Source organism: Rhinatrema bivittatum, chromosome 13 (genome assembly GCF_901001135.1).
Source record: "Rhinatrema bivittatum chromosome 13, aRhiBiv1.1, whole genome shotgun sequence".
Lineage (NCBI taxonomy): Eukaryota > Metazoa > Chordata > Amphibia > Gymnophiona > Rhinatrematidae > Rhinatrema > Rhinatrema bivittatum.
Genome location: NC_042627.1, coordinates 26,000,845 through 26,015,728, shown reverse-complemented (window position 1 = coordinate 26,015,728; position 14,884 = coordinate 26,000,845). Strand labels below are relative to the sequence as shown.

Genomic DNA, 14,884 nt, shown 5'->3' with positions numbered 1-14,884 from the left:
TATCAGCTCTGTCTTACTCTCCCCCACCCTCTACCTCCTTAGTACATCACTGTCTTTTCCCATGATTTATGATCAGTTACAATGGATGTATGAAGCGGACCTCACAGCATTCGGAGGCCTTCAGTCCATATTAACATTGCAACTTGTAGGGTACACTAAAATAACAGTTTGATGCACAAACTTGTTTTCCCCACATTTAACGTCCGCACTCATTGATTGTACTCTAATACATTTCACAAAAGGGTGGACGTGCTAAGCCCCGCTCCTTTACTGCAGAAGCAAGAACGTCCGGCTCTTAACACAAGCTGAAGCACGCGGGAAACCTCAGACCGCGAGCCAAGTCCAGGCGAGCCCAAGCACAAAGGGGGGGGAGAGACTCTGCCAGAAAAGGGGTTTATACGTGAGGAGGCGGAGCCTTGGCGTGCAGGGGCGGAGCCTGCGTCGGAGTGGGACGGGGCGCTGTGCAGCCTGCACGCGTGGGTCAGTTACCGGCCGCAGCCCGTCGAGGGGACCGAGCGGCTGCACGGCATGGCGGGTGCTTACGCGTGGAGGACCACGGTAAGAGCGGCCGGGGGAGCGGGTTGGTTGCTAAGGCGTCGGCGCAGCTACCCGGAAGGCTCCGGGTGCCCTTTCGGGCCTTTCCTTTGCCCTTCACCCGTGGGGGGGGGGAAGATATCCGCGCTGATCCCACAGCCGCGGGCGCCCGCCAGTCTGCTCTTCTCGCGGCCGGTGGAGCCGGGGTGCGGCCCCCGGGCTCGCTCCGTGGGCTTAATCGCACAGGAGGCCCAGCCCGGGGAGATGGAGGCCGCAGCTCTTTGCCACTGCTCCGGCATCCTGACTTCGAGCCTTCTTCCTCCCAGTGCCTGGCAGCTTCCGCCGGACAAAGCTGCGAGGGTCTGCCTCGTCGTTATTGTCGCTAGGGGGGGGGATCTTAGCATCCTGTGCCTCTGCTGCTTCGGAATTTGCAAAGTTCTGCCGTGAGTGCTTTCAGAAAATTGTTCGGGGAGGGAGTGCCTAACAAAAAGAAATGCACAGAAACTCATTAAAATCGGGGTTGGGGGGCGGGGAGAGATGGTGAAAGGTGAGACTTTGATAAAATGACCAGCACTGTGCATTATTTTGACTGCTCCCAAAGACGAAAAACAGAAATCGGGACAATGTGTTTGCTTTAACTAGTCCAGCCTTAAGAATAATATGGGAGTTAATAAAATGACTCTCCTTGAGACTTTCAGTAAACAAGTCATGCTCCGCCTCAGCTTCTCCAGTAATAGTCTGCTGTGATAATATGGCTGACATTCTTTTTAGAAAATGCGAGTTGTAGGACTGTTTATGAAAAGTGAGTGCGCAGTAATATGATTTGATGCGGTAGACAAGTTTTAAGCTTATACTAGTTAAACATCCTTAGGCATCAGATGCATTTGTGTGACCAAAATCATGATAGGGAGGCAGAGGAAAAAGAAAATGCACAGTAAAGCTAAATATCTGCAAGGATGAGGCAGGTCTGGATTTAGGCATATTCAACACAGGCAATTGCCTAGGGTGCCAAATACACAGGCCAAAGGAATGCAACTCTGCCAAGGAGAAGCCTGCTGTAGCAATCCATTTCGAAGGGGTACTGCTATGGCACTCTGGGACTCTGGAGGGAGTGGAGGTAGAGGGACTTCACCTACTATTTGGTCTCCAGGGTTTCCCATCCCCCATTCTCCAATCCTGCCTATGGGTGCCTAAATCCGGCCCTTCAGTGAAACCAATGTACTAAACTGTACAGAACTATGTAAAGGCCACTTCATGTGTTAACAAGGCAAATACTGCTCATTATCCTATTTCATGGGTACTGTTTGACCTTTTAGCATGAAACTTTTCATTAGTGCCTTGCAAATGCAAAATTGTATTTAAATTCATAGTGACTCCAGTGCAGAATTGTGCAAAGCAGATTAGCTATGAACACATGGCTAAATTATGTACAAACAGCAAATGTGATTTGCAACAAATTAAACTCACTTCATTGAGGCATAGTTACAGTTTTAGCAAAACTTTCCATATGAAAAAGTTTGTGCTGTTTACGTACCAGGCTTATTTGATAGCAAAATAACATACACTAAAATGGAAATAGTGCATGCAATTGTGCACACTTTAGTACATCAATTGCAAAAAGCAAGCATGAGAAGTCTGTATATAACTGATCTCATTTAGCAGGTAACTTCCCACAGTTATATGCAGGTAAGCAGCCTTTTGAAAGTTGCCCAGTGGGAGGGGTTGTGGGCAAAAGTGCATATGTGTGTATTTTTATGCATAGTACAAAGAGGTGTTCTGGAGGGTTGGAGCTTATTCACATACTTTCCAAAATCAAACGTGCGTAAGTGTACAGTACATGCATGCACTTGTTCCTGAGCAGGCATAACTTTGTGTGTGTATGTCAATGCCAGTTATGCACAAACCCCATAATATTTAAAGTGGATTTATATGCATAAATCTGATTTGAAAATTGTGGCTAAAGTCTGCAAGTAAAAAGTACTTAGGGGATTTAGCTTGTGCAGGCTGTTTTGAAAATCACCCAGTGCATATTTTGTTAACCTGAAATCTTGCCTGGTGTCTGGCACTTGCCTATTTTTTTTAAACTTTACATTATAGTATTTGGGTGACACATCTTATTGTCTCTTCGCTCTCGTGATTTTCCAAAATGGCACCGGCTGCCTCTGTCATGTGGTAGATTAAAGGCAAAGTAGAGGCCGGATGCTGTTGTTTTGGAAAATGGTCACTCCTGGATCTGGAGCCTAGGGAGCAATCCAGACCCCCCACTAGACTAGATTAGTTCTCTGTAAAGCCTGTTTGCTATATTTTAGTTTTATGTAAACCGATGTGATGTTCCCCTACTAATTATTTATTTATTTTGAATTCTTATATACCGACATTCTTGTAGGATTTACAAATCATATCGGTTTACAATACAACAGAACAATCGCGTCTAAGGCGTTACATTAAAACATAGCGTCAAAAGAATAAAATAACAGAACAATCGCGGCTAGGGCGTAACATTAGAACATAACGTCTAGTAGAATATATAAATATGAATACATAAGAATACTTCGAATAGGGGACTTCAAGGAACATTGGCACGTTAGAACATTTAAATCATTAATAGTAACCTTAACTTTAACACTTAAGTAGAATAGTTCGGGTTACCTTAGAGTAACAGATGGCACAGGGTGTGGAGAGAGGGACAGGGCAATGGGTAGAGATAAGAGGTGGGGCGGGGACAAGAGATAAGAGGGAAGGGGGGACAAGAATTAAGGGCTGTAAGTCAGGAAGAAAAGAGGAACAGGCTAAAATAGTTGGGGAAGAGGAGATCCTAGAACCCAATTATGTCCTATTATGTCCTTTAACCGGTGTCAGAATGGTCTTGGGATTCCGGGAAGGCTTGTCTGAAAAGCCATGTTTTGAGGTGTTTCTTAAATGTTTGATGGCAAGGTTCTTGTCGAAGCTCCGGTGGCAGAGAGTTCCAGAGGGTGGGCCCTGCTGTCGAAATAATATGCTTTCTTAGTGTGGATTTGACCGGTGGGGCGTATAATGATCCTTTGTATGCGTTTCTAATTGGTCTGTCTGATGTATGAGGACGGAGTTGAGTGCTTAGTTTAAGATGGGTGATGCCATGAATGTCCTTGTGTATCATCATTAATGCTTTGAAGGTGATCCTAGATTTAATGGGAAGCCAATGAAGGAAATGAAGGATGGGCGTGATGTGGGCTCTCTTGTTTGAGTTGGTAAGTATCCTAGCCGCGGCATTCTGGACCATCTGTAGGGGCTTGATAGTTATCGCTGGGAGCCCTAGCAGGAGAGAATTGCAGTAGTCTAACTTTGTGAGGCTAATTGATTGAACTACTAAACTGAAGTCCCTAAAATGCAGGAGAGGTTTCAGATTTTTGAGTACTTGTAGTTTAAAGAAACATTCTTTAGTTGTGTTGTGGACGAATGATTTTAGGTTGAAGTTGTTATCGAGCCAAACCCCTAAGTCTCTGACGGACGGGGAATGGTTGATGAATGTTTGGCGAATTGAGAGGCGCTTTGAGAGCTGAGGAGAACGTGGTTTTTGTCTGGCGAAATGATGAGGATCTCCGTCTTATTTTGATTGAGGATGAGGTTAAGGCTGGTAAGCAGACTGTTTATGGATTGTAGACAGCTGTTCCAGTGTGCCCAAGTTTTTTGCAGGGAATCTGTGATTGGTAGAAGAATCTGTACGTCGTCAGCGAATATATAATACGAAAGTTTGAGGTTGGAAAGTAATTGGCAAAGTGGCAGCAGATAAATGTTAAAGAGTGTGGGGGAGAGGGATGATCCTTGCGGGACTCCCAGGGTCGATTTGATTGGGTGAGATTCCTTGTTATTGATCCTGACCTTGTAGAATCTATTCTCAAGGAACGATTTGAACCAACTATGTGCCTCTCCTTGAATGCCGATATCTGATAAGCGTTCCAGTAGGATGGAGTGATTAACCGTATCGAAAGCGGCCGATAAGTCGAGAAGTGCAAGAAGGTAAGGTTGTTTTCTTTCCAGATTAAGAAGAATGGTGTCCGATAGTGAGGTTAGTAATGCTTCAGTATTTAGGGATTTTCTGAATCCGAACTGGAAGGGGGAGAGAATGTTGTTCTCTTCTAGGTAATCAGACAGTTGTTTGTTTACAATTCTTTCCATAACTCCGGAGATCAAAGGTAAGTTTGCTATTGGGTGGAAGTTAGCTGGGTCAGACGTCGAAAGGTTAGGTTTTTTCAGTAGGGGTTTTATAATGGCAAGTTTTAGTTGGTCTGGAACCCTTCCTTGTGTTAAGGAACAGTTGATGATGTCTGCTAACGATTTTGAAATGATGTTTGGGATGGAGAGAAGTAGATTAGAGGGTATTGCGTCCATTGGGTAAGAAGTAGGTTTTAGCTTCTTGAGGACGATTTCATTGTCTGTATATAAAAATTTTCAAATAAAATAAATAAAATAAAATAGACTGCCAGGGCAAGTTTTGTAAGTCCAGGGGGGATCAAGAGGGTGGGCTAGGGTAGAGCTGTGGGGGTAGGCCACAGGGGTGGGGCGAAAGGTGATTTTTGGAAAAAAGGGAAGGTTTGGGGGCAGGACCTGCACTGCAACTTTAGGGTTTTAAAGTTGTTTTGGGACTTTGGCCGTCTCAAAGGGCAGTGGGGGGGGGAGGGAGCAGGGGGTCTTCGCCACACTTGGGGATTTTTACTTTGGGTCTGTTGGCCTCTTGAATTCATGGTGACCCCGAGGGTCAGGATCGCCATGGTGTGGTTTTGGAGGGGCTCAGCTTACCCACAGTATTTTTCCTCATGGTATTTTGCTGCGGGGGAAAATACCATGGGGTTTACTAAGGTGCGATACTCTGTCCTGCAGCTTTGTAAATCCTGCAATATTTCCCCATCTGAGGAAATAACCCAAATGAAACTCTAGGTTTGTACCTGAGGCACTGGAGAGTGAAGTAACTTGCCCAATGTCACAAGGAGCAGCAGTGGGATTTGAATCCTGGCTTCCCTAGTGCTCAGCTGCTGCTCTAACCATTAGGCCATGGCTCTTAAATTTATGGCTGGTATCTGCTGCTTCAAGATATTTTTCACATCTGGACACAGACTTAAAACTCTGAAAGAGAATGAGTCAAAGGATCTGATGTTTAGTGGGTAAAATCCCATAACTTGCAGTACTGGGGTTTTCATTCTATTTTGGTATATTTCATTTGTCATTTTTCATTTTTACAGATCTCTCGGTTACTTGGGTGTGTAAAACACCAGAAGCCAATCACCAGGACCCTTTCTAATGATGTAAGTACATCTGTCTTTCTTCCTGGAGCATAGGGGTTGGAATTAAAGATGTGGATGATGGAGAGGGGATATCTTTTTTAGGATGGCTGGTGGAACAAGAGGTCAGAGTAGCAGCTGAGCAAGCCATTTTTTTTAAGATGGATGATTAGCACAAGACCAGTTAGGTGGTTGAAATAGGAAGGAACTAGGTGGTACAACTTGCTGAAATCCCACTTGTGAAGAGTTTCATCTCCAGGATTAAAAAGAATTTAACATTTTGTGTGTGTGTTTAATACGTAGGTAAAGACTGTTACTTTAATTCCTGGCGATGGCATTGGACCAGAAATCTCTGATGCTGTTGTGAAGATTTTTTGCTGTGCTAATGTAAGTGTGAAAATGCATTGTTAATTTAACGTATGATTTTATAAAATATTAACGCCTATGTGGTCTCTTGTTGAAATTCAAGCAGTGGACTTCAGTTGACCAATTGCATTCTAAAAGGGTTGTGTGAACAATTGGTCTCCTGCTTTCTGATAACCTTTATATATAGATAGATATATATCCTGATAGTCAAAAATCCTGCACTGTTTCAGCCTCTCCTGCTTGTCTATTCTTGAAAGTAATAGTTGGCCAGCCAAAATTTATTTTAGTAGAGAGAGCATTATTCATGGCTAAGTTTATCTAGGAAATGCTTTATAATGTCCAGCTTGGTAGTGGTATGTCCAATAAGGCAGGTACAGTCATTCTTTTATTGTGAGAACTATGTAATTCTGGTAGCAAGACTTCTTAAAGTTGAATAAGGGAACACCTATTAACATCTGGTATCTTCATTGGTCAGGCCTCATTGTGTGTACTGCAAGCTGTAGTAAGCGTCCATATGTGATTTCCTTCATGCACTCACAGGAATATTCCAGATATATTGCACAGTATAGATTGCCCCTTCAGAAAAGGAAAACTTTGCTTTCTGTGTAGAGTCAGCCGTTAGTACCAGACATCACTGCAGGATTCAGTTGACCAGTGTGCACTAATGTACACTCATGGTGCATCTAGACTCAAGCCTTTCTAGTTTCATGTCTTGTGTTTGAGCTCCAAAAATATATCTTCAAGAAGAACTTGATGTTAACATTGGAAAAAATAAGTACTTTATGAAGCCCCAGTACCCAGTAAAGAAAGCTTTTGTATACAAGTGACATCTTGTTTGAATGTATGAAAACCAACATAGAAAAACACCAAGGTAATCAGCTGTTCAACAATGTGTGCTGTCTGTATAATCCTTAAGGAAGTCTTCTTGCACACACTTGCGTCTCACAATATTGTGTTCTGTTTTCCACAGAACAGATTATAGTCAGCAGAAAAATCCCAGTCAGAATCTGAACCCGTTATACATCCCATAGTGTACATGGGTGGATGGATTGGCAGGTATATTAAATAAGAGAAAAGTATATATTGACAATGAAAAGTAGGGTGGTGAGCTTCACCACTGAAGGCCAGATGCACTAAAAAGTTGTTCCCGTTTTGGGAAGAATGCTTAGTACATCTGGGAATTTCATCGTAAATAACCCAGGAGAAGTAAAGAACTGATCCTTTTGAAATGAATGATTGCAGACTAAATAGAATGCTTCAGCATTTTCAATAAGGTAACATTATGTTGGACCAAGTTAGCAATAAGTCAGGTAGTAGGCCGTGTTAATTTCAGTCTTGGTGCTAGTTGTGATTTCTCTGTTGTTGCATTCTAATGTATAACCAGGACCTGAGACTAAGATGTTTTTGTACAAGAAGATTGTTCTATTCCTTCTCTTATCCTCTGCTAAAAGAAAAAGAATTGAGCAGGTATACACTTCATAAAACCTGGGGGAATTCTCTATGTACATGTATTAGATACTACTACTGATAGCTAGTGCTAATTAAAAATTTCACTTACAAATTCTCATTCTAACATAGCACTAACATTATAGATAAATCATGTTTGTTCATCACGGTTATCTAGAAGCTGTGCACAGGTTTTAAAGACTTTCCCTGGTGTAAGGACATCTCATGCCTTTTGTGAGTGCTTGTTTTGGTCGCAGTGAGTTGCCATACATACTTCTGACTTGGTTTGCATCTCTTAGACCATGGATGGATAAAAGGTGAAAAGAAAAGCTTGACACAGACTCTTTTGGGCCAGAAATTTTTACATACCTACAGTTCCTAGTTATGTGTCAAAGGCACTGCAGAAGCACAAAAAATTGCAGCTAAATTAAATAAATATATATACTAAAGTCAGTTTTTGCTGGTCAGTGAGTTATAAACAGGCTTTAGAGCTAGGCGCTCTACTAGTGCATGTGGCCGATAATTCTACACGGTCTTCAATAAAACGTTGGATGTAGCATCCTATTATACAATGGCACCACCATACCTATTGTACAGTGAGGATATTATCCTAGAGTGCTATCCAGTATTATTGGCCAGTCAATGTGTTCTGATCTCCTGCATTGGTTACTGTGGTAGCCCTAGTCCTTTTGGGGTTATGTGCCTTGGGTTACCTGTGGTCTCACCTGAACATTTTTTTTATTAGATTTTCTTATGACCGTGTCCCCCTGGTTTTAAAAATTCTCTTTTCCTCCTGCATTTATACATTTATTCATGTGTTATGTGGAATGGATTCAGATTTATAAAGTTAGAGGAGCTTTCAAAAACTATAAAAATAAACATCTTGGGAACAAAATAAGTCAGAATGATAAAGGTAGTTCTTGAAGATTTTATTTGTTTTAATGTTCAGCTAAATTATTTGCAACATTTTTTTATTAACTACCTTAAAATATTCATGAACTGAGCTGCTACTGGGCAATAGCAAAAATAGTTCTGGAGGTAAATGACCAACTGCCTGAAACTTTTAGTTCTCCAGCAAGTTACTTAATTTTATTAAAACAAAGTGAGAACATGAATAATATCTCAATTAGGCACAGTTCAAAAATGTGCAAAGCATGATTAATTATGTGGGTATCTGTCACAGGAGCTGCCCAGACTGTGGTGCTGAAGAGCAGAGCATGGGCTTTAATAGAACCCTGGGTTTCTTGGTGGTTGGTTTGTATTTGTGCTTGCTTAGTGCATTGACCGATTCACCAAATATGTTCCAACATTTCACATAGTATCAGTATTTTATACATATTATTTTTTATTTACAATAATACAAAACCAATGTGGGTTCTATGGGGCCTTTTGGCTAGCTGTGGCATTAAATAATGACAAATGAAATAAGAAACAGTGCATTGGGGATAGAGGGAGGCTGTTGCCTTATTGTGCTCTGAGTTTTATTTCCTTTACTAGGAAAGTAGCAAAGCAGATAAGTGATGTAGGTAGTAGCGTCTGGGAAGTTGTGGTGCTATAAAAATATTTGCAACCGATATGTTCTGTTGGTGTTTATAGGTGAAAACCTAACATCAGAAGCTCTAACTAAAATGTATAACTCTTATACTTTCTAGTTTTTATAAGATAAGCAGATTATATAATACCTCTGCAAAAAAAAAAAAACTAAAATAGGATGTTATTGAAAAAATATCAGAAAAACATCACAGCCCCTATTACTTTCAAACCGCTGCCTTGGCCTGCCTTGAATCCTCTGCTTTTTATTTTTGAGCATTTTTCATGCTGGGGACTTCTCAGTTGCACAGATGTGTGTGTGTGTATTTGATTCACCCCAAAAGGTGCCCAACAATGGTGCCCAACAATGAAAAACACTGAATTTTTTGTACCCTCACAAAACCTCTAATTAGCTGGAAAATAAAACACCTACATTTTTATGGTTATATAAAACACCTAAGAAAAGAAACCCTGATTATAAATAACATTTTCTGATCATATACTGTTCTGGCTCAGTAAGAAACCCTGGGTTTCCCTCTTCCAGTCAGCTAACTGTCCTTCCCAATCAGTCTTCAGGCAAAGATCTTTTAAGTTTGAAATTATTTATTGTACAGATAATTTTCCATTACTTACAATTGTCACATTCCAAACGCATATGCCTCAGGCAGAGATCTTTGTAGCTGGAGATAGGCAGGAGAGGGGAGATGGAGTTTCTTGGGATTCAGGGTGAGAAGACAAAAGGGTTCTGAAGCTGATTTAATCTTTAGAATTAAAGCAATAAGAAGGAATGTAAAAAGCTAATTGTATTACAGAGGTTGCAGGCACTTCTAGCTTTGAAGCAGCATGGCTGAGACTGACTAACAGTCTTGGAGAGTGATTACAGGAAACGTCCCCACAAGTTGGGGCTAGAGGGCGAGATCCAATGGGAGCAAGCCTAAGATCCATGTGACACAGGGGGGAGCATGAAGGGCAGTCCCTTGAGCCAATAAGGCACTTAAGAAGACTCAAGTTAGATTGAGAGGGCATACAGGCTTTCCCCAGAGAGAGAAGGCAAAGGGGGAGGGAACTTCTCGTAAGGGCAAAGTTCCCCTTAAAGGCAAGGCTCACAGGCTTTTATCATGGGTTACAAAGTAAGGACTGCACTAGACACAGTTAAACTGCAGTGTATTTACAGGTGCCAACATGTACCCATTGTTGGGGACAGAACATATACTGTTATCTAGAATTATTTAGAAATATCTAGACTTTTTAGCTGGCAGGAGAAAATATTTGTACAGCCATACTGCCACCTCTTTTATGGTTATATAGAATAGCAAATCACTGGCTTAGAAACAACCGACACTAAGATCCGAGAGAACTGAACATTTTATACTTTGGTCTGGCATTACAAGAAACAAAGGCATTTTGTTTGTGAAACACCAGGGAACATTCTCAGGTCTCCTTGTCATGTTCAGCTGCCTAATATATATTTTTCCACCACCCATTGTTACAATGTAGTTTCCATCGTTTTCATTTGATCATCCATGCAGAAAACCTAGTAACTAAAAATAAATGTGGAAAGTAGAATAAGCAAGTATTAATATCCTATGTTCATGGCTATGTTATGAGCTATGGCTGTGGCCAAAGTCAGTAGTTCATGGTATCGCCTACAGTATAACTTGAGGGTGTTACATTTTCATTATAAGGTGCTGATTTGCTTTTTAGGTTTGACCTGGTGGGGATGAGGGCAGGTGGGTAGGTAGGAACTCATTTTTAATTAAGAAGGTAAACTGCATGTCGGCATCTTTGCTTAGCAGAAAATTCCCTTTACCAGTTATTTTCCAAAATTGTTCTCCCTAAATTTAAATAATTGTCTGTCTTAACACCAACATTTCCCAAACTGAATAGGTATTTAGAGTGAGACCCTGCTGGATGGCTGATCCTAGCAGCCATAGTTTAAGACCCTTGGACTTGTGCTCCTCATTGAGCGAGGCTTCCTCAGCATCTTATAGTGCTCATCAAATGAGGAAAAGCTTTGGGCCAAGTGTTAAACAGAATACAGTCTGACCTACAGATGCTTTATCTAGGCTCCTATTCAGTGGGAAGAGAGAAATGTTACAGCAATCCAAGGAACAGGGGGGAAATGGATGATTCCTCCAGATGCCAAAGAGTCCATGAATCAAAACAAGATGGGACTAAAAGGTAAATTAACATCTGATTATCTAAGACTCAGGCCAGTTTGCTTAAAACTTAGCACAGTATAAAATACACACAAAGTATGTACAGGCAGGTGTGAGAGAAACAGAGTTCTGAGGAGATTGCCCTATAATAGGGTACATGAAAGAATTCTGCTGTTTATAAATACAAAGAAATTTCCTAGTGTGTAGCAGATGGACTCAGGACCAATGGGTATAGTGTACTCCTGACAGCAGTTGGAGATGGATCAGATTTCAATCTAACGTCAGTCCTAGTACATATACCCCTGCAGGAAGTGCAGCTCTTCAGTATTTTCCATCTCCATAGCAGTTAGGGCCTCTATGCACGCTCGCACAGCGTTAGAGTAATTTACCAAAACAAGAAGAAATCTTACCTCTACAGACGAGCCCCGCTCTCCTGCGGTGACAACCATTAGGTCCTTCCCCCAGTTGAGAATTCCGAGGTGATTTCCGCGATCCCTCAGAGGTAAGCCTCGGAACGGCGGCCGACCCTCGGCGGGGACCTAGCCCTCGACATCGGGTGAGGCTGAGAGGCAGCGGGTGCAACCTTGAGCGCGGCGGTGAAGGTATTTCCCTCTCCCCCCGCAGCCGGAGACCGCCCGGAACGAGACTGGGAAGCACCGAGGCAAGGTAAGGTAGAAATCTATTTAAAAGTGTCCGGTCTCCGAAGCTCGAGGAGTCGCACAGGTCGCCAGCCGAGACCAGTGCCACTGGGTTGATCTGCCCTAGCAGGGCTAGACCTCGGTCAGATCCGAGGGTCCTCCCAAGTGGAGACCCTCCGAGGTGGTTGCCATATTGTCCGCGTGGTCATGGTCACCATTTTGATCTGTTCGCCGCCCTGTCCACCGTTCCGATCCGTGTGCACAGAGGTGAGCCGTGCGCACAAATACCTTGTGCGCACAATGTCACGCACCCAAGTACCGTGTGCACAAGCGAAGTGCTTAGCCACGCGCTTTCTGTACCGGGCGCATAACTTCGATCTGTGCGCACAACAGCGAGCACCAAACCTACGCGCACAACTTCGCACCGGAGCACACAACTGTATTTTACGCGCACAAATCATGGCTCAGGGCCTTTGCCCAGCATGCCACATTAGAGCTGCACAGCATGAGGAGGCCATGGCCCTGTGTATACAGTGCGAAGAGGCCCTAGGGGATCCAACTCATGGCCCTTCCCAGCTGGTACCAGATTCCAGCCTCTCGAACAGTATGCTGGACCTAGCATTACACAGCAGGACCCCCCCCTCAAACGGTGCTCCCCAGGGACACGGTGCCCCTTAGTCTAGCCCCAGCATCTATCTCCTGGGTGGAATTCTTCAAAGGTCTGCATACCTTCGTCCACATGCAATAGGGCCTCCTATAATACGGCCACAAGCTACACCTCCTATAATACGGCCACAAGCTACACCAGAGGACCTCAACGTCCTGGGACCCTCTATGCCCAGGGAAGTGGCCCCACCTTCTGCCACCTTCTGCTACCTCCACACAGAGACCTGCTCCAACAGGGACCGATCCTCCACGAGGATCCAGCTCGATTCTCTCTTACGGTCTGGCCATTGAGAGGACTCGCCTGAGGAAGAGTGGATACTTGGGGGCAGTAATTGACACCCTACTTCGAGCACGCAAGTTCTCCACATCCCTAACACATATAAGGATTTGGAGAGTATTTGAAGCCTGGTGCGAGGACTGCGACATCATACCACGCTCTGTCAAAAATCCTGCGATTTTGGAATTCCTGCAGAACGGCTTACAGAAGGGGATTGTCTCTCAACTCCATCAAGGTACAGGTGGCCACATTGTCATGCTACTGAACCAAGAGCGAGAGCGGCAGCATAGCCTCTCACCCAAATGTCTCCGGCTTTCTGAAAGGAGTCAAGCAGATCTGACCACCCCTAAAGTGGCTGGTGCCTCATTGGAACCTCAACCTGGTCCTAGATTTCCTAGCAGGAACTTCCTTCAGACCTCTCCATGGCCTGTCTCTCCGACTATTAACATTGAAGACAGCCTTTCTGCTGGCAGTCTGTTCGGCCCGTCGTATATCCAAGCTACAAGTACTGTCCTGCCAGGAGCCATTCCTCAGACTCACCCCGGGAACCATCCAGTTACGCACAGTTCAGTTGTTCCTCCCCAAAGTGGAGTCTCACTTCCATCTCAACCAAAACATCTCGCTGCCATCGCCAGATGAGCATAAGAATTCAGAAGAGGCTCGAAGTCTTCGCCATCTCAACGTCTGCAGACTCCTAGTCCGATACCTGGAAAGGTCGGATTCCTTACGAAAGACGGACCATCTATTCATCCTTCACAGCAGGAAGAAGCAAGGGGAAGTGGCCTTGCGAGCAACCCTAGCCCGCTGGATCAAAGACGTCATCAAGGTGGCCTACGTAGAAGCAGGCAAGCCACCGCCTTTACAAGTCAAGGCCCATTCTACTAGAGCCCAGGCAGTGTCCTGGGCAGAAACCAAGATGCTGTCACCCGCCGAGATCTGCAGGGCGGCGACATGGTCCTCCATCCACACCTTCTCCAGGTTTTACTGCCTGGATGTTCAGGCTCGGGAGGACACAGCATTTGCAAGGGCAATACTAAGTGGGTCACAGACAGCCTCCCACCCGGTTCGGGAGTAGCTTTTATACATCCCATTGGTCCTGAGTCCATCTGCTACACACTAGGAAATGGAGAAATTACTTACCTGATAATTTCGTTTTCCTTAGTGTAGACGGATGGACTCAGCATCCCACCCATGGCTGCCGTTACTCATGGAATTCTCGGGTGACATCCCCGAGAGTGAGTGATTCACGGGTAAGCCATGCTTTCCTTCAGCTAGGACACCCATCCTACCGGGTGTCGACGTTTCTCGGTTGAGGGCTCTGGCGGTCTCCAGCTATAACCAATTCAACCAGTTCAAATTAATTAAGTTAACCAAGTTATAAAGTTAATCAAGTTATTCAAATTATTCAGCCATACATATTCTCCTCAAAAAGCATTGTGGATATACTGAAGAGCTGCTCTTCCTGCAGGGGTATATGTACTAGGGCTGACGTCAGATTGAAATCTGATCCATCTCCAACTGCTATCAGGAGTACACTATACCCATTGGTCCTGAGTCCATCTGTCTACACTAAGGAAAACAAAACTATCAGGTAAGTAATTACCTGATAGTAATTACACTGGTGAGTCAGTCTAACTGCTGGGAGCTCCCACTGCACTAGAAAACTTTACAGCACTATCAATGCAAGAGGGCAAGTCCCAGGAATATTTTCCCATCTTGAGTGGGCAACAGATGAGTAGAAGAGTAGCTTAGTGGTTAGAGTGGCAGGCTGCAAATCGGGGAAGCCAGGGTTCAAATCCCATTGATGCTGCTTGTGACTTCGGGCAAGTCATTTCACCCTCCATTGCCTCAGGTACAAATTTAAACTGTAAGTGGTTAGTGTAGCTGGGTTCAAAAAAGGTTTGGATAAGTTCTTGGAGGAGAAGTCCATTAATGGCTATTAATCAAGTTTACTTAGGGAATAGCCACTGCTATTAATTGCATCAGTAGCATGGGATCATCTTAGTGTTTGGG

At 43.8% G+C, this 14,884-nt stretch overlaps 1 protein-coding gene across 3 annotated transcripts in view; it reads left to right on the top strand.

The window, feature by feature from the left end:
- The first annotated feature begins 401 nt into the window (after positions 1-401).
- The window catches only part of IDH3A (isocitrate dehydrogenase (NAD(+)) 3 alpha), a 33,130-nt gene continuing 18,647 nt past the window's right edge, over positions 402-14,884 (top strand). The window contains exons 1-5 of one of the 3 annotated variants that reach the window (XM_029574782.1): positions 681-977; positions 5,751-5,813; positions 6,093-6,176; positions 7,126-7,211; positions 11,198-11,312. In XM_029574782.1, coding sequence (XP_029430642.1) covers positions 7,200-7,211; positions 11,198-11,312 — 127 coding nt within the window. In that variant the 5' untranslated portion in view covers positions 681-977; positions 5,751-5,813; positions 6,093-6,176; positions 7,126-7,199. Of the gene's footprint in view, positions 559-680; positions 978-5,750; positions 5,814-6,092; positions 6,177-7,125; positions 7,212-7,539; positions 7,623-11,197; positions 11,313-14,884 lie in introns of those variants that run through there. The other 2 variants (XM_029574780.1, XM_029574781.1) reach the window with 2 other exon arrangements.